The sequence below is a fragment of the Corvus cornix genome, chromosome 20, assembly GCF_000738735.6.
Source record: "Corvus cornix cornix isolate S_Up_H32 chromosome 20, ASM73873v5, whole genome shotgun sequence".
In the NCBI taxonomy this organism is placed as follows: Eukaryota; Metazoa; Chordata; class Aves; order Passeriformes; family Corvidae; genus Corvus; species Corvus cornix.
This window is the reverse complement of record NC_046349.1, coordinates 12,455,948-12,475,149: the sequence shown is the minus strand read 5'-3', so window position 1 is coordinate 12,475,149 and position 19,202 is coordinate 12,455,948. Positions and strand designations below refer to the sequence as shown.

Sequence of the window (19,202 nt, the reverse complement as noted above, 5' to 3'; positions counted from 1 at the left end):
GTCCTCTCATGTTCTGTTGTCACAGATATTATCTTGCATGATACCTTGTTTGCAAGTTGTCGGTGCTGTTAGGGGCAGAGCTGTCAGATGGACTTTGCTGAGGCGGAGTTCCCAACACGCGGTGCCTGTGCAAGGCTGAAGTGTCCCCATCCCACTGTGATTCTCTGTCTTACTCCGAGTGGGGAATGACAGCAATGGATGCAAAGCCAAGGAGCAACACAACTGCACAGGTAGGTCTGGTTTTTTGGGTAGGGAAGGGTTTGATGCTTTAATTCAGTGGGATTCTTGGTGATGTTGGAAGTAGCACTGATGAGGCTCTTCCAGTTCTGGCCCTTCGTGCCAAGAGAGACCTTGAGGGGCTGGAGCGTGTCCAGGGCAGGGAACGGAGCTGGGGAAGGCTCTGGAGCCCCAGGAGAGGCTGAGGGAGCTGGGAAAGGGGCTCAGGCTGGAGCAAAGGAGGCTCAGGGGGGACCTTGTGGCTCTGCACAAGTCCCTGACAGGAGGGGGCAGCCGGGGGGGTCGGGCTCTGCTCCCAGGGAACAGGGACAGGAGGAGAGGGAACGGCCTCAGGCTGGGCCAGGGGAGGCTCAGGGTGGACAGCAGCAGGAATTTTCCCGTGGAAAGGGTGCTCAGGCCTTGGCAGGCGCTGCCCAGGGAGGTTTGGAGGTGGCACTCAGTGCTCTGGGTTGGGGACAAGGTGGGGATGGGGCACGGCTTGGATTCAGTGTTCGCAGAGCTCTTTCCCAGCCTCAGTGGTTCTGTGACTCTGTGAAGTGTTTGGGGGACAGAAGGCTCTTGTACCTCATGTCCCCCTGTGCTTTTCATTGTGACAAAACCACTGACTGGGGAAAATGTCTTCCTGGGGTAGATCCTGAATAAAGCGGGATTCAAAATGAACAGGCATCTGGAAATGACCACATTTGTGAAATTATAAAGATAAAATGTCAAGGTTCCACCTTACTGCTATGCTGCAGTGACATTAGAGACACAGATCCTTTGCCAGAGACTTTCAGTGGCAGCCCTGGTGACCTCTTGCATGACATAATTCCTTTGTTACATGCAAACCAGAAAGCCTTTTGAAACACTATGTATTCCTACTTTGAAAGACTTGAACCAGAGTATAAGGTTTGTTACATTTATTTCTGTATTCATATTCCATCTAGATTAATTTTATACGGATAAGAGGCCCTGCTGCAGCTGTAAGGGTTGGAGCATGCTGAAATCTTGATTCAAAGTCAGTGCCTTGCCGTCCTGCTGTCTGCAAGTCTAATAAATGTAATGGAATTAAGATTTTCATCCTGGATTATGATCTCAGTGTTTACCATAAATAAACTGCCTCCTGGAAATCTGATAGAAAATGTGGGGAGAAACCTTAACAGGACTTCAATGAGTCATTGTTTTACACTCAAAATTTTCCATCAAGGCTTGTAAAGATTAGGGGGCTACTTTTCACACTGAGTCATCAGTAATTGAGGCAGGACATTTTTCATCTCTGTATAGAGGAATTTTCTATTTCTAGATATATTTCCAGTTCTCTTCAGTGGATTGTCAATAAATCAATGTAATGGTAGCAAACCCATTCCCTGTTCTGCTGTGAGCATTTTAGACATGGCCAGAGCAACCCAGTCAACTTCAGCTGAGTAATAAAAAGCCAAACTTATTTCTACAACATCATTTCTGAACTGTTTATAAGGCCCCTGCTGGCCTGGCAGTATCATATATTTGAATAATATAAAAATACAAAGGGGTTTTTTTGTACTCTCTGCACTCCTTGAGGCTCCAGCCCTCGGCAGCGTTACTGTGACGGGAAATGCTCTGCAATTATCCCTGTGCCCCAACTATTGCACCTGCACAGGGAAAACACTTCCGAACATGATTTCAGTTTGAGTTTAGCCAGAAAATGGTGTTGTTTGTTTGTTGTTGCGTATCCAGTGGCAGCACAGGAAGCGTTGCACCCCTTGGTGCAATTTCAAACCCCGTGAGCTCCACGGGCTGCTGCTGTGTGACAGCTTTGGCTCAGCTGCTGCCCCAGGAAAACAGGAGTGTGTTTGGATGTGCATAAAGTGGATGTGGAGTTTATCTCTCCTAAAATGCCCAGTTCACATCTTCCCTTCTCACCCACAAACATGAGTGGGGAATGACAGAGATTCTGCCCCTGTGTCCCACTCAGGTGAGACCCCACCTGCAGAGCTGCCCCAGCCCTGGGGCCAACAGCAGAAGGACGTGGAACTGCTGGAGAGAGCCCAGTGGAGGCACCAGGATGAGCAGAGGGATGGAGCAGCTCTGCTGGGAGGAAAGGCTGGGAGAGCTGAGATTGTTCAGCCTGGAGAGGAGAAGCTCTGGGGTGACCTCACTGTGGCCTTGCAGGACCTGAAGGAGCTGCAGGAGAGATGGAGAGAGAGGATTTCCAAGGGCTGGAGGGACAGGACACAGGGAATGGCTTCAAACTAAAAGAGAGGAGGTTTAGATTGGATATTAGGAAAAAATCATTCCCTGTGAAGGTGGGGAGGCCCTGGCACAGGGTGCCCAGAGCAGCTGGGGCTGCCCCTGGATCCCTGGCAGTGTCCAAGGCCAGGCTGGATGGGGCTTGGAGCAGCCTGGGACAGTGGGGGGTGTCCCTGCATAGCAGGAATTCCCTCTGGGGTTCCTTCATGGGAACGTTTAATTGTATTTGAAAGTAGTTCTGTCCCCACTAGATGTGGGTTTGTTGCTGATATTTCTCCATCTTTTCAAATGCTGGAGCACCTGAAAAACTCCGGGGTAGCAAGGGAATGGCTCTTTATCACCTGCATGAAGTGTCTGAGGGGGTCAAACTGCTGCTTCTAATGTTAAAAAAAGAAAGAAGAGAAAGAGCACACAGGCATTGAAATGGGCTGCTTTTGCCAGGAATCCTTTCTCCTTTGGACAGCAGCTGGTTTGCTCCCAGCCCAGAGCTGTAGATTCTGTTGAGGAAGCTTTTCAATTCAGCATTTTCTAGTCAAGACACTCAAGGCTTTTCTAGCTACATGATTGTGGCTTTGGGAGCCAGTGTCTAATTTAATCTTGAAGCTGCTGTGGAAAGAGGAAGGAAGAAGCTTTTACCAGAGAAAAGCCAGCACATACAAAGGCAAAACCAGTAAAAATTTGCAAATGCCAAGATACCACAAATCCAAAGTGGTAAAACCTGTGCACCAGCATGACCTGGACTCAGCTGGGCAAATAGCAACCATGAATAATTTAAATAACACTATAGCTTAATAACATTCAAGGATTTTTTAGATTAGCCCAAGAAACAAAACCCTTCTGCTGCAGGTCATATTTGGCTTTCCTCCTCGGGTTTTCTGCCTCTGCAGGGTTTTGCAGGGGGTTAATAACACAAAGGAGATCTGTTCAGTTTTCTAGAGACAGGCTGAAAGTGTATCCAACCTCAAACTAGTGTTAATCAAAACAAAACAAAACAACAAACCAGGAGTAAAAATTGCTGCTGCAAAAATGTTTCTAAATCCATTCCTGGTCCAGCCCTGCTGCCCTGGCTGTTCCGTTCAGAGCAGGGCAGACACTCCCTGCAGGGGGGTCTGTGTGTCCTGCACATCACCAGCTGCAGCCCAGTGGCTCCCTGGAGAGAATTCTGCTATGTAATGAGCTCCCCCCACTCCCAAAGCTGCTTTCCTGGGGCTCCCAGCGAGCAGGAGGTGGCAGAGGCTGAGCCTTCCCTCTCCAGCTTCCAGCCAGACCCTCCAGAGCTGCCTGATCCGCTGACAGGGCTGGGGAGATCCTCCTCCTCCTCCTCCTCAGGCGATGGACTAACAGGGAAACAGGCAGCAAAATGAAGGTCAGTGTAAATACTGGGTTTTTTCTTTCTGCTGCAGTTAATTCGATGACTTTCCTGATTTCATTTGTAGTGTTCAGAGGGTAAAATCTGCATCTGGCAGGGTCCCTTTGCAGTGTGTGTGCTCAGCTGATTTGCACATCACTAACAGAGCACGTGGTGCCGATTTTTAAAATATAATCCAAATGAATCCTTTCTCAAGAACAGCAGTGTGGCTGAGGAGGGTGAGGGTCGGTTCTGTGGGTTCTGTGTACATTGAGTAATAACAAGCTTATTAAAAACGATCATGAGTGACCCAGACGGGTCACTTCCACATTCTCTTGGAAAAAATGAGCTTAACAGTTGAGCTGTATATTACCTCAAAAAAGATGTTTTTGCATTGATTCCTAGAAATGGGAAATGGAAATGTTGAAAGAATTGAGGTCACTCTGTGATGAGGAAAATGCCGAGTAATTTCAGTCTGAGTTCTGCGAGCCTGGGAAAGCCTTTGCACTCCAGGGTAAGGACTGGCCCCATCCTGCAGAGCCGTCTGCAAGGAGAACTGAGGCTCAGAAGAGGAAAGGAGTGCTCTTTTTCAGGAAATACAGTTTTCTCTGCTGGTGGAGGGGAATCCGTGATGGATCAAATCCATTTTCCAGCCGCTTGTCACCGTTCCTGCCCCCAGCCCCCAGGCTGGGCTTTGTGCTGGCAGGGGGCTTTGGCTGTGACACAAGTGAGTGGCTCGGCGGGTCCCAGCTGATCCCTGGCAGCCGGGCAGGGCAGGCTGTGCTCTCACCATGTGTCCTGTGCTAATGACAGGGAAGGAGCAGTGTCCAGCTGCTGCCTGCACGCGGGGATTCACGCCACTGATTAGGGCAGGTGGAAAACCCACTTAGCCCAGAGAAATGTTACAGTTTCGGTGATATTTATTCAGAAACCATCCATTTGTCAATTTATTCCATGCATTTAATTCATTTGCTCAGAAGCACGAGCTTTGCAGGGCTGTCCAGCGGGCAGGGTTAAAACAAGAGCTGTTTGTGGGGGCTGATAAGAGCAGCCAGAGAGCCCCAGGAAGCCGCAGCTTTGGGAGTTTTGTGGTGCTGCTGCTGATTCACTGTGAATCAAAAACCCCCACCCTGACCTCGGCCTCTCCACTGCTGCCACAGCCATGGAGAAAGGGCACGGCCGCAGGGACAGCACCCGGCCACCTCCAGCAGCAGGAACCCACAGCAGGAATTCCTGCCGAGGAAAAACGTGCCTTTTGCTCCTGCCGAGGAAAAATGTGCCTTTTGCTCCCCTGCCCAGCTGCCCTGGCAGTGTTTCACCTGATGCACAGGCAGGGAGAGCAGGGAAGGTGAGGACCCTGCTCTGAGGAGGACACTTGCACTCATCAGGACTTTCCGTATTGTAAAACCACGTTTAGAAATGAACATGCTCAGATGTAATTAAGATCCTAGAAGGCTTAAAAAAGTCAAAAGAAACCTAAAGTGATTGGGTGCATATGGGGAAAAGGTTTGAGGACCCAAGCCCCAGGAATGCAGCCAGGGTGAGAGGTTGGAACAGCAGGAAGTGGCGGCTTTATCTTCCCTTGAACGTGGGCATGAGAGCACTCGTGTAAAAGTGAACTGAGTGGCGTGAAATCCTTGCTGCACTTGCCACTTCTGGAGATTTTAACACAGCTAGGATTTGATTAACTTTATTTGTGGAGAAAAGAGCGTTTGGGGAAAATTAACACAACTCCAGCTTGTAATTCCCACCTCTGCAGCACTGCCTTGTGTGAAGCTGCAGGAGTTGTAAGCTTGAATTTTTAAAGTGGTGATTCTGTATTTGATCAAAACTGATCTGACCATTTAGAATTCAAAACCTGCTGATCAGCACCTGCTTCCACCCCCACAAATCAATTAAAGCAATAAAAGCAAGTCCTGATGTTCATTCCTCCTTGAAGCTCACATAAAACTTCTGTATGAGCTGAACATTTCCAAAATACATAAAACAAAACAAAAAAATTGCAGAAGGACCTTCTGCAAGTCACAGGAAATGTTGCACATGCAGGTAGAGAATGATTTGAGCTTTCAAGGTAAATTCTCCTTTTCCCTGTGGATGTTGATATGAACTCTCTACAATTAACTGGGCAAAATTTAAGTGACTCAGCGTGGTCTGGGGTTTAGAAGGGAATTCTCATGGAAGCCTGTTCCCAGCTAATGGATGATGGAGAATGTTTATTTCTCCAGCTATGTTGGGAGGTGAAGAGATTAACTGGAAGCTGCTCTGTAAACATGTCAGAGGTGCCACTGATGCATGAGCAGCACTGTTTAGCAAACACAGGACACTGCTGTATCTCTTCCTCCTCAAATATTTTAAGTCCCACTTTCCTGCAGTAAAATGCTTACACGTGTATTGATGTGCAACAAGAGAAATATTTCTCTTGATCCACGAAAACTCCCAGGATTTAAACTGTCTCTTTATTTACATGATGTCAATAGGAGTTTTTAAGAAGCAAATTGAAGACAATAAATGAAAAAATATCTTTTTTATTTGAAATGCTGTGAAATAGTGCAGTACCCATTCACATGAAATAATACAAGGGTAGTAAATTGAGATTTCCAAACACAAACTGAGTGGGAAGGGGGCATTGAGAAATTATTTTGTGAGGCTTGTGGGCAAGATGCTCAAATTATCACGTGCTGTAAATCACTGGGTATCACCTGGATTTTTCTAGCAATGTTTGTGTATATTTTATAAGGTTATTTTTTCCTCTTGCATAGTCCTGTAGGCTGAGGATAAGGCTTGGCATAGGAGAGGTATCAGGAGATTTTAGTAACAGTGGGATGTTTTTTCCTTAGCATCAGTATCTATTGTGTACACAGAGCACAGATGTCAGTCTGAGGGTGTAGAATTTGACATTATAGAACTGTGCCCTCATCAGCTTTACTGCTCTTAATTACAATTTCTCCATTAATAAATATGAGGTAGCAGCTTTCATTCCTATGACTCCCAAGGGCTGTCAGGTTTTATAGAGGGACCAGTGCAAACAACAAAGATGTGAAAAGTCCAGTTTGGGGGGGAATTACTCTCTCCACATCTGAGCCACAGTCCAGTAAAGGAGATGCACTTCCAGCTACATGAGAGCTTTTGAAGTGAAGCTGTTCCGGAGACCCTGCTCTGTAAATCCCTTCAGTGTGTGACCCACTTGCTTTGCCCTCGGGTGGCTGTGGGCTCGGGGGTCCCGGTGCCTCGGGGAGGGGCTGCAGGGGACACTTTTTTCCTCTTTTCTAGGTCCATGCTCTGTCACCAGCTCGTTAAAACCCTCTCAGTGAGAGCAGAGTCCCAGCACTGCCTCTCAAGGTGCTTTTTTTTGGGCTTTTAGGATGTTCTTTATCTTAGGAAAAGTTTTACAAGGCTGCTGATGGGGATGAAGCAGCAAGCAAATAAGGAAAATCACTTTGACCTCGCCTGTGTTGCTTTAGTGCTTTTTACACGTTTGTTATTTAAGGGCACAACACACAAAGCACCAGAGAGCTCCACAAGCCCTGGCCGGGGAGGACACACTGGACAGCCAGAAATGCAGCTCCCACTGCCCTCCCAGCACAGCCCCCTCCTCGCCGAGCATCCCTCAGGGCTCTGCCATCCTGGGAATGCAGCGCTTGTTTACAGTCACAGGCAGGTCAGGGAGGCTTCTGCTCACAGAGGGGAAGGGGCTGCCACAGCGATCCCTCACACACGCCCCGGGGAGCCAGGAGTGCAGCCAGGGCCTGCCTCTGGCACACAGCCCCACGCTGGGTGATGCAGAGCCTGCACTGCAGATAACCTCACCCTGCAGACAGACGTGGTGGGAGCAGGCACCCACCTCCTGCAGCTTCTGCCTGTGTGCTGTGCACTCTGCTGAAATACTGAAATACCAGCAGTGGATGGCAAAGATGTGCTCTCCAACTCCAGAGTATTGGCTCTTTGTCCTGAAACATGGAATTTAATTAAGCCCTGCCTTAGCTGGGAAAACCTTTGGGGTTTTTTTATTTTTCTTTTTAACCTCTTCTTTTTGGCAGCTCCACTGACCCTGCTTGTCAGAGGTCTGACAATCTCTCAGTTCATTCATGTTCTACTGGAATTTGGAGCTTGTTTCCATCACTTCTCTACTCAAAGTCTTCATTTTTCCATTCCAGCCCTCTGGATGGGATGTGAGATGATCCATGAACAGATCTGTTTTCTAGCTAGGTCAGGTTCTCCAGAATGCCCTATGAATTAATTGATTAATTCATTAATCTATCTCCTGCTTGGCTTGATTTGGGATGATTTTAGAGGTCCCTGGGTTCGTGTTGATCACATACTCCAGTGTGAGCTCTAGAAATGCAAAATCTGAGGCACCATGTTCTGCCTTGGCCTGGCCTCTGGCTGGGGGCTGCTGGCCCTGGGATTTGCACACCTTTACTGGCCAAACCCAAGGAATGTGTGTTGTGCCCTGAGTGAGGGACCCCTCTGATGGAAAGGTTTGTGTCTCTGGTTATAAAATTAGGCTCAGCAGCATCTTGAGTGTGCTGCTGCCACAGGAAAAACTTGTCTGGGGAAGTGTCAATATTGAGATGCCTTCTAAAACCACAGTGTGAACCAAATGTTCCTCTCAGCTGTGTGGGTGTGAGTAGGAAGGGCAGCCTTGCTGTGTGTGCCCCAGCCAGGCTCAGATCCTCCCTGCAGGCTTCCTGGCCCTTCACCCATTTCCTGCATGTGCCTGGATAAGGCTCTTCATGTTGGAAAAGGGGGAGAGTCTTCCTCTGCCCACCCTCCTCAGGGCTGAAGAAGAGGCTCTGTCCTTCAGAAGCGTGTCTGCGCAGCATCCAAACCCAAGGATCAAGCAGGATTGATGACTAACAGGAAAAGTTTGCTGTTCTCCCTTTTTTTTTTTAATATGTGGAGCCCAGGCCTGCCCCAGGGTGGGATTCCTGGCTCCAACATTTGGCGTTGTCCAAATCAGAAGTGGACTCCCATGTTCAAGGCAAAAGCCAGATTGGGCCATGAGGCCAAAGGGGCTGTTGTCCACCCCTGGCAGCTGCCCTTGTCCCACAAAAAAGCCATTGTTCACGGCCACCCCGACCACGAAACGCCTGCAGCCAACAGTGGGCCCTTGTCACCAGCTGAGCTGACAAATTGGGTTTCTTCTGCTGCAGCTTCAAGCCAGCTGCTGCTTCACAGCAAATGCTCTGGACAAAAATACAAGGCATCACGTTTCCTATTTGGGTGCTATCTCTCTGGACATTAGTTGCACTTTCTGGTAAGAAATTCATGCTGAGACACAGCCAGTGTCCCACTGACTGGGAAGCAGACGGTCCCATTTTGAAGCTGAAAGCAAAATCTATCTGGTACTGAAAAAACCCTACAAACTGCCTCCACAGCTTTCTCTACCCTTTGCACAAACACCTGGGGTGACTAGAGCTACCTGCAGGCTCTGGCTGCCCCATCCCTGGAAGCATCCAAGACCTGGTTGGATGGGGCTTGGAGCAACCTGGGATAGTGGAAGGTGTCCCTGCCCCTTGCAGGGGTGGGATGAGATGATCTTTAAAGTCCTTTCCCACCCAAACCATTCCATGATTCTATGATCTTGTAATGAGTAAGTATGAGATGAAGAATTCACAGGACAACAATGGGAAAGCCACCTATTTTTCATATAGGGATGTTCATAAGTAATCACAGAATCATTAGGATTGAAAAGGACCTCTGGACACCACTCAGTCCAACCCTACTGCTTAGGCAGGGCCATCTGGAGCAGGTGACACGGGAATGCATCCAGGTGGGTTTGGGATGTCTCCAGAGAGGGAGACTCTACACCCTCCCTGGGCAGCTGTTCCAGGGCTCTGCCACCCCCATGGAAAGAGGTTCTTCCTCATGCTGACGTGGGACTTCTTGTGTTTTAGCTCATAAATCTAATATAATGAATCTAAATAATGAACATTAGCAATGCTCTTCAAGAGCCTTGGGGAAAAGGTGAAGAAATATATCACAGTAATATTATTATTATCTATTGCTTTAGTGCACTGAATGCAGCAGACATAAAGGGCAACAGTTTAACTCTGGCATCGATGCTCCAGAGAGGTTGTTCAGTGTGAAAAGGGGTGGGTGAATTAAATGGAGCTCGAGGTGGAAAGTGGATCTCAGCAAGGTGGAAACACCAAGCTGGAAAGTAAAGAGCCCTTGTGCGGGTGTGACAATGTCGGTGTCCTCGTGTCCCCAGCACAGCCTGGCCAAGGCGCTGTACGACAACAAGGCCGAGTGCTCGGACGAGCTGGCGTTCCGCAGGGGGGACATCCTGACGGTGCTGGAGCGGCACGTGCTGGGCAGCGAGGGCTGGTGGCGGTGCTCCCCTGCACGGCCGCCACGGCCTGGCCCCCGCCAACGCCTGCAGCTCCTGCCGGCCACCCCGGCCCAGAGTGACCAGCCCACAGAGCCGCCAGCGGGACACAACATCTACCAGGTGCCCTCCGTGCCCAAGGCCGCGGTGCTGTCGGCCACCTACGAGAAGATGGAGGGCTGGGTGCAGGCCCCGGCCAGGGGCTCGGCCGCTGCGGCCCAGGCCGTGTACCAGGTGCCGGCCCTGGCGGCGCAGCTGCTCAGCGAGAGGACCAAGCGCTCCGTACACCAGGTGAGAATAAAGACAGCTCTGCAAACAACGGATGTTGTTGTTAAAACAATCGTTGGGAGTGGGAAATGAGAAAGCTTGAGATTTACAGTGGAATTTGCAGCAAAAGAATGATGGTGTTTAGGAAACTGCCATCAATTTATAGCATCATGTGGGAAATGCTGCTCTGGGCAACAGATGACAGCGTCTATATTCTGTAGTCCCTCACCTTTCTGGCAGCTTAAAAAAGCTGTAAAATAGGGCAGGAAGTAAAGAATATACCATTTGTCTGGGAGAATCTATAAATGATTTACAAAGTTAAAGTAACAAGACAGAACTTTCTCCTCTGATGGGTCACAGCACGCGGCCATCCAGAGTCCTCTGGGCACATGTGGGGTCTTTGCATCCATCTGCACAGGAACATGATTCATAATTTTTTTTAATCACCCTTTGGTGTGTGATTGCTGGGTTTGGTCTGGTTTTTAGTGTCTCCAGCAGCTCAGCAAGCTCAGAGTGCTGCTGCCTCTCTCTTGTGCTGCTCGAGGCAGTCACTAGGCTTGCACAAAATAGCAGCCCCTGTCAGACACGCAGGACACAAAGTTTTGCTGTGTGCCCTCAACCAGTTTCTCTCCCAGCCCGTTTTTGCTGCTGCTGAGACGGTGACCAGGGTGTGCAGGATGAGAGCAGCCACCAGTGCCCCCAGTCACAGAGGAGAACAACCCGATTTTCCAGGTTTTCATTACAGCTCCCTGGCCCGGCTCTTCTTTCTCCCAGTTCCTCGTGTTTGACATTCAAATGGAACACGTACATGGAACATTTTGATTACATGTTGCATCAAGTGTCTTAAGATCAAAACCTTGTGCTTTCTTCAGGAAAAAATGAATGGGGAATGTTTCATAATGAAAGGGAAATAGAGCAGGTGGGGATGGAGTTCAAGTGCAAGGTTTTGTTGAGTTCCGTGAGCTCTCCAGCCCTGCGTGGCTCTTTATTCTGTGTACAGAAATCACATTAGAAATTCTAATTGGAAAAGGAAAAGGAAGAATATTCAGCTTTCCAGTGTTTTAGGCTGGTTTAATGATCATTTGATTTATGGGGCTCACTCAGCCACCTTTCCTCCTGCTGTGCAGAAGGCGAATCATGGAAACCTCGCTGCTGCTTCCTGCTGGGTGGCAGGTGGGTGCTGGAAAACAACAAACTCAGGGCATCCCTGGTGACCAAAACCTCATTTTCAGCTCTGCAGCTGCAGTGCACAGCCATAACTCAAACTGAGTACAGCTACAAGACTTCTGCACTTGCTGTGAACTGATTTCGCCACATTCCTGACACTAAAGGAGCCATTTGCAAACTGAATCAGAGATTGGCATGAATTTTCCATGTTCTGCCAGCAAATCAGGTGGAAAATGTCATCTGTTCATTATGTGGATGAGTGGTCTGGCAGAAGAGCTCCTTGGCTCTCCCTGTCTCATTTCATGAATTTATCCACCTAAGTTGTGTCTAGTCTAAGACTGAAAAAGAAATGTCCCAGCCTCTGATTATTACCCAGAAGTTCAGAGCGGGGCTGCCTGTGGCACAGTGTCCCAGCTGTCCCCACACCAGCTGCACCCTGGTGGTCACCAGCCGTCCCCAGGCAGGGGAGCTCAGGGAGCACAGAACGATCCAGACCATCCCACAGAGATCCTGTGGCACAACTGGCAAAGCTCCTGGCATACTCAGCTGTCCTCTGAGCAGCTGGGAAAAGCCACTCCGAGTCTTTGAGGGAGCTGATTGAAAGCAATGAAACAAAAAGAAATCCCTCAGAGCCTGGGTGTTTTCACCCCACAGAGAAGCCCCCTCTTCTGCCTCACACACAGGGCACCTTCTGGTTCTACTGTCACTGAAAGGACTTCAAAAAGGAGTAAGATGTGATATCCTGTGAGTTTCCTTCTTGCTATATTCTCAGATTTGTCCATCTGGAAGCAGACCTGGGCTAAGAATGGCTTTCCTGACACCTTTTATGTTTTGCCCTTTCACTCAGGGAAGTTGTGCCTGTGTTGGCAAGTAAGAGGCTCGTATTCAGGCACAGGTTGCCCCATCCCTGGAAGCGTTCCAGGCCAGGTTGAACGGGCTTTGGAGCAACCTGCTCTAATGGAAGGTGTCCCTGCCCATGGCAGGGGGTGGAACTCATGGTCTTTAAGATCCCTCCCAACCCAAACCATTTTGTGATTCTGTGATTCTTTATCACAGAGCGCTAAGGGGATTTGTCTTCACTCCTCATTCCCTGTTTTCAGATGAGAGCTGAAGCAGGCAGAGTGAAGCTGCAGTCTTCCTCCTCTACCATATTTCCCCTAACTTTAGTTGCTGCAGGACTTACATGATGGAAATCACTCCCTGCAGTCTGAAATCATTTTGTGCAATATCTCACCCCAGCATTGTTTCTGGAGGTCAGTGGTTTGCAATGGCCCATTTATAAATTAGCTGAGGGCAGCCAGGCTAAAGACAGGCTGGATGAAGAAAATTCCATGTTTTGGTGGTTGATTTTAAAAAAGAAAAGTCCTAACCCAGCATTCATACTTTGTGACATTAATTAACTGTCCCACAGATCTGGTCACGGCTGCTCAAATTATGTTTTAATCAAACAAGAGAATCTGACTGCAGATGAAAATATAATGCCCATATTGGACTCCCCTGCTTATGGAGCTGGACAGGACATCAAGGTTTACTCCTTCTAAATGAGTCAGTCTTTCATAACTACAGAATAATGCTCAGCCTGCACATTTTTGCTGCTCTTACATTAAATTGGCTTGACCCAATGACTCTGTGGGCTTGGAGAAGTCGAAATTTCCCCACTTCCTTTTTTAAGTGGTTCTGCTTTTTGGCAGTCTAAAGATTTCAGTGATAACTGCAGCTGGATTTTCTCCAAATCTTTTCTGTCCCACGGTTAGTAAGGCAGATTGTCTTTGATATGCATGTCCCAGTAATGATCTTATCTAAAATGTAGCAGAAATGCTGGCAAAGGAGAATTATTTGGGAATAAACATCCTATTGCTTGTAAGGTCACTTTCTGTCTCTCACCTTCAGTGAAGAGCTGAAGGTTTTTACCACTTAAGAGTGATACTCCAACAGTGGATTATCCAGCTACATGACTTTTCAGAGCTGTCCTGAGCTTCCTGCCAATGCAGTTTTATGATAATTGTTTTTGCTCCCCTCCAAGCACCTGTTCACTCTGCCGAGAGCCTGCCGGGCTTCAGCCCCAAACATCAGGGGTGAGGTGTACGATGTCCCCTCCGCACAGCGCCGCGGGTCCCTGCTCACACAGGTGAGTCCTGCCCCGCTCCCTCCCTGCAGCTGGCACCCCAGAGCACCTCCGAATAGATCTGGAGGTCAATTCTACTGCCACCCTGTCGGCTTTTTGTAAAATTGGGAAGAAAATCATCTATTTTTTAGCTCAAAACCTCAGTTCTCCTGAGTTTCTTAGAAATTTAGAGCAGTGTGTCTTAAATCTGGTCCGTTTCCCATAAACATTTCCATTTTTTCTGTTAGTAAGGCATTTCCCCGTGGACTCCAAGGCAGAGAGGTTGACAGTACTGATGTCTTACTGAATTCTCAGAATTAGAGTGCAAACCTCTCTGCCTTGGAATCCACGAGGAAATGTGGGGTGTCATTTGGTCGGGGTGATTTGGGGATGTTTAGAGAAGAGTCACAAGTGCATGTTCAACAAGAAATTAGATGTCACCCCCACCACCCACCTCCTGGGAAAAACATGCCCTGGATTTGGTCATGTCACCGTGACGTGTCCTGTTACACAATCTTGCCCTCCGTACTGTCCCACTCCCCTGGGGACAGTGAATGTCACACTTTCTCCACCCCTCAGCCTGTGCAGGTCACCAGGATGGGACAGGGCAGTGAATGTCACATTTCCTCCACTTCTGAGCCTGTGTAGGTCACCAGGATGGGGCAGGCACCAGCCCCCAGCCCTGTGCTGTCACCTCCCACACAAAGGTGTGCGTGGCACTGGAGCATGTCCAGGAAGCCTCCCCACACCGCTGCTGCTCCCTGGCAGTGCAGGGTTGAGCCCAGTCCATTATTATCAAGTTATCCACAGATTTCCTGGAGTCACCTGCCTTGTGTGAGGGGCTGATCCCTGCTCAGACTCAAACCTACTCAAGTATGGCCCAAAGCCTTTCATCCCACTCAAGGCCCCAGTGGGCTCTAAAAAGGATCCAAATAAACCTTTTTTTTTCCTCTCTGAGCAGAGCAGTGCCACTCCCCCCAGCACACAGAAGGGCTCCGTGCTGGGCAGATCCACTGAGAGCTTCCAGGAGGAGCAGAAGCAGCTTTACAACATCCCCTCCAACCCAGAAAAAGCAGGAGCTGGCAGCCAGAAGGACTCAGCAGCAGGCAATGTGAGTAAGGCTTGGTGGACACAGGAGAATAATCTGTCACTGCTGGCATGCCTGGCTTGGAGCAGGGGCAGGTTTCCCATCCCTTCCCCACTGTTTCTTATACAACAAATGGTCCTGAACTTTCCTTTTCCAGCTTGGACTCCAGCTGTACACACACAGGTCTGTATCAAGTCAAAATTTAAATTCATTGAAGGTGTTTGAACAGAGCCAGTGGTGTCTGTTGGTGATTTATTGTTTGCCAGGGTGTGCATGTGAATGGGAAAAAATCAAGTGTCTACAGATTTCACTGGCTCGGGACTTTGCTGTATGATCTAATCACCTGTGCTCCAAATATTTTACCTTTCATATGTGCAGATTGTGCATTTTAGAAAATAAAAAACAGAGGTAGCCTTTTCATGGTGCTGTTCCATTGACATCAGGGGAGTTGCACACATTTAAGTGCTCTCAGAACTGAGTTCTGTTTCTCATTCTTGTTTAAAAAGATGGTTTCTAAGCCCTCTGTGCTCTGTTGCAGTTATATGACGTCCCTCCCAAAAGAGAACTCAATGACTCAGAAAATAAATCTCAGATAAAGTGCCGGGGCCATTACAACACTTTGCCAAACCCTCGGAAATCCGAATGGATCTACGATATTCCGGTATCCCCTGAAAATTCCGGATTCAAAGCAAACCCTCCTGGCCAGTCTGTGGAGAAGCAGGTGCTGTATGACATACCCCCAGCCAGGTACAAGGCTCCAGCCACAACCACGGAAGCCAAGGCTGGAAATCCACAGTTATACAACATTCCACCGAGCCAGCGGAAATTAACCCTTCCAGAAATCCCCCTTTACGACGTTCCATCCTCACGGGATGCGCTCCCCTTGCCACAGAACGGCAGCTGTGAGGTGCCCCTGAGTCTCCTGGCCCCCAAGGCTGAGAATCAGATCTCTGGGGAGAATGTTTATGATATTCCCAAAGGTTTGCCCAGCGCTGGGCACCCCAAGAAAGAGATGGAAAACAACAGCAATGGCTCTGGAGACCAAGCACGCGGCGCTTCTCCACAGCTCTCTGGGGACACCAAGTCAGAAAATGATCCTTTTTGTGTCTCTAGTGTGGACAGCAGAAGCAGCACTCTCTCCTCATCCTCCAGCTCTTCTGCTGAGTCGTTTTCTACTCTGTCAGCATTGCCAGAGCCTGTCCAAGAAATTAAACTGGAGCTGGAAGAAGCCATCGAGACCCTGACTCGGCTGCAGCACGGAGTGTCCAGCTCCATTGCCAGCTTAATGATCTTTGTGAGCAGCAAGTGGAGGTTGCAGGAGCACCTGGAGAAAAGCCTGGAGGAGATCCACAGAGCAGTGGACCACATAAAGGTGTCACTGGGAGAGTTCCTGGCCTTTGCTCAAGGCCTGAAGGGAAATGCTTCCAACCTCACTGATAACAACCTGCAGGCCAGGATTAAAAAACAGCTTGAAATCCTCATGAACTCCTACAAAATATTGACAGAAACAAGGGAAGCTCTCAACAACTGCAGCTGGTCCCTGGAGGCTTTGGTGCTCAGGAAGCCCCAGAGCAACCCTGATGACCTGGATCGCTTCGTTATGGTGGCCCGGACAATTCCAGACGATATCAAGAGGTTTGTGTCCATCATCATCGCCAACGGGAAGCTGCTCTTCAGGAAGAGTGAGAAGGAGCAAGAAACGAAGCAACCAAAAGTGAACCCAGAATGCAAAATGGCAAAACAAATCCCAGTGCCAAGAAGAGTAGAAATAGAGTCACTCCAGAGAAATGCTCCTGATAAAACCATCCAAAGCCAGGTCCCTTTGGAGAAACCAGAAGAAAATTCCACCGAAGATTGTGATTATGTCCAGTTACAGGTCAGTGAAACTGGGATTTGCCCTCTGTATTCTTCACCCTGTGCAGATATTAGGCTGTGAACTACCAGCACTCTTTTACCTTTGCACCAGTGCCACATTCAGTCTGCACTATGTCCCGTTTTCCAGACTTTACATGGATCCAGCATTTTGTGACAGTGCTGGATGGCACGTGTACAATGAGCAGTAATTTTAATCAACAGAGAATATAAAACATTTTTATCATCTTGCCAGTTTAGATTCATTTGGGAAATAGGATTTATCTGGGAGTTAGCAAGTCCTCACTTCTCTTTTCCCTCACAGTTCTCTTCCTGCCACTACATTGTGTTTGGCTCTGGCACGACAAGAGATGTTCCTTCCTAACTTGAGGTGTCATGAAAATCCTGCTTGCATAGAACTCAAACTGTGAATTATCACATTTATTTGTTAGAATAATTCTGGGTGATTTTTAGAATCTCCTTAGAATTACTAAAATACCTACTAAGAATACCTCCCTTGGTTTCCCTAAGAAATGCTGGCTTGTCCTTAAAATTTAGGGAATGTTAAGTTGAAATGTTTTGTTGATGTTGGTTTCAGTCTTAAATCTTGCAGGATCGGGCACATTATTAGTAGGAAAAAAACTACATCTCCTTCTAATAAATTCACCATTGCTGTCTGTAACGTGAAGGCTGAAGAGCAAGTAGTTGTTTCCCCATGAAAGAAGAACACATTTATATTTAAATATGTAGTTGTTTCAACTTTGCTTTCATTTTAATTTGTAACAGGCACAGAAAGTCATTTCAGGTAAAGAAGTAGCAACGAAGAGTACAGAGTCAAACCTGAAGGTATTTTTGACTTTGAAAATATTATCTATGAGGGCTTTCAGTCCCTGATTTCTGTGCTTGCTAAAATTCAGAGTAATTTGCACTCAGACACACACCTCTACAAAGAGACCTATTTGCTTCTCAGAGATCATTTTCCCAGAATTGCTGCTGAAAACCTGTGAAAAACATTTATTTCCAAACAAACAACTCCAGTTTAAAGTCATACTGTTTATTTTATTGCCTTTCAGCATCATTTGGGATAAGGCTGTGAGAATCAGTATTTCAAAATATCTTGTCATGCACTGGCACAAAATTGCCTCTTGTTTTGTGCATTTTTATCATTCATAACCCTGATTAAGTCCATTAAAGATCAATGTTTTCTATTATTTTAAAGCTTCAAGCCCAGACCGTGTAAAGGATTGGTGTTTGGCTGCAGCACTTTGTGTGCTATCCATTATTAAAACTGTATTTAGGGGGAAAAAAGGCAATCAGGAGAATTTCCAACACTTTATGGAAAGACAAATTACTGTAAAGGCTCCAGGATGGGGCAATTTGGAGACCACAAGAATTTAGGGTAGAGTGACCAAAGAAACAACCAGTGTGTGACACCAGGCTGAATCTGTTTTAATTTTAACCCTTTCTCCAGGTTTTGCCATGTGCAAAAAAGACTCTGAATCCCAGCAGGCAGGACCTTGGCAGGAAAATCCCCCTCCCAGAGCACTGCAGGCTGTGCTTCGCTGCCCTGCACAAGGCGATCGGGGTGTTCACCACCAGCCTCCGCAACCAGCAGCCGCCCGAAATCTTCATCTCCCACAGCAAACTCATCATCATGGTGGGGCAGAAGCTGGTGGACTCTCTGTGCCAGGAGACCCAGGAGAGGGACGCCCGCAGCGACATCCTGCAGAGCAGCAGCCGCTTCTGCAGCCTGCTCAAGAACCTGGCCCTGGCCACCAAAACCGCAGCCCTCAAATATCCCAACGCAGAGGCCACCAGGGAGCTGTGGGAGCAGACGGAGGAGCTGGCCAAGTACACCCAGCAGTTCAGAGCCATGATGGACTGAGGGACCTGGTTTTGCTCCTCTGGACACCAATTTGCACTCAGAATTCCTGCCAGGAATTCGCTGGGTGCTGGTGCACTGTTAGCAGGTGAAGATCCCCACAGCAGCTGGTGCAGAAAAATTCAATCTGCACTTTCTTCTCCACTGTTCACATCCCACCCGGAAATGTCATTGTCACAATGACTGGGTGGGAATGTTTGCTGTGTATTGGAGCAAAAGTTGTTGATTATTGGACTGATTTCTTCTTTTTTTGTTCTCTATGTATGTCAGATAAATGTATTTTCCTTTTTTATTTCTTTTTCTATTCATGTAAAGTCTCTCTTTAAATGTAGCTGCACAATGTTTTGTAACTTATGATATCCCAGTATCGACTGTTTCCTGAGGACTTTACTCAAAATTTGTAATTACAGGGTTTTTTTTTACACAGCTGCAAAGCTAATTTTTGGGTTTAATATACAAATACAACACAGTACAAAATCTGGCCAAGGTGTCAATGGGAAATGCTCCAGGCTGGTACTTGAGCATAGAGGAAAACTTTGGGACAAGTCTTGACTCCTGATAAATCTACAGGGAGCACATCAGCCTCTGTCACAGCCCAGAGCTGCTGGAGCATTTCTCCAGCAGGGAAAATATTTATTTCAGTCACTAAATGTGCAGAGCCTTTGGACAAGCTCTTCCTACAGCAGGAAAGGTGATGATGTTACTCCCTGCTAGAATCCC

The 19,202-nt window shown here is 47.9% G+C and overlaps 1 protein-coding gene across 3 annotated transcripts; it reads left to right on the top strand.

Annotated features, from left to right (window-relative positions):
- The first annotated feature begins 84 nt into the window (after positions 1–84).
- Positions 85–18,904, top strand: CASS4 (Cas scaffold protein family member 4). 3 transcript variants are annotated; one of them, XM_019284277.3, is made up of 7 exons: positions 85–230; positions 10,008–10,415; positions 13,582–13,686; positions 14,624–14,773; positions 15,288–16,625; positions 17,387–17,446; positions 18,072–18,904. In XM_019284277.3, exons 1-7 carry the CDS (start codon positions 186–188, stop codon positions 18,483–18,485), a joined length of 2,520 nt encoding a protein of 839 aa, XP_019139822.3. In that variant the 5' UTR covers positions 85–185; the 3' UTR covers positions 18,486–18,904. The 3 variants fall into 3 exon arrangements, with proteins under 3 accessions (XP_019139822.3, XP_039419119.1, XP_019139823.3); XM_019284278.3 differs by lacking the exon at positions 85–230 and adding an exon at positions 2,642–3,811; XM_039563185.1 differs by lacking the exon at positions 17,387–17,446.
- Positions 18,905–19,202: the final 298 nt, after the last annotated feature.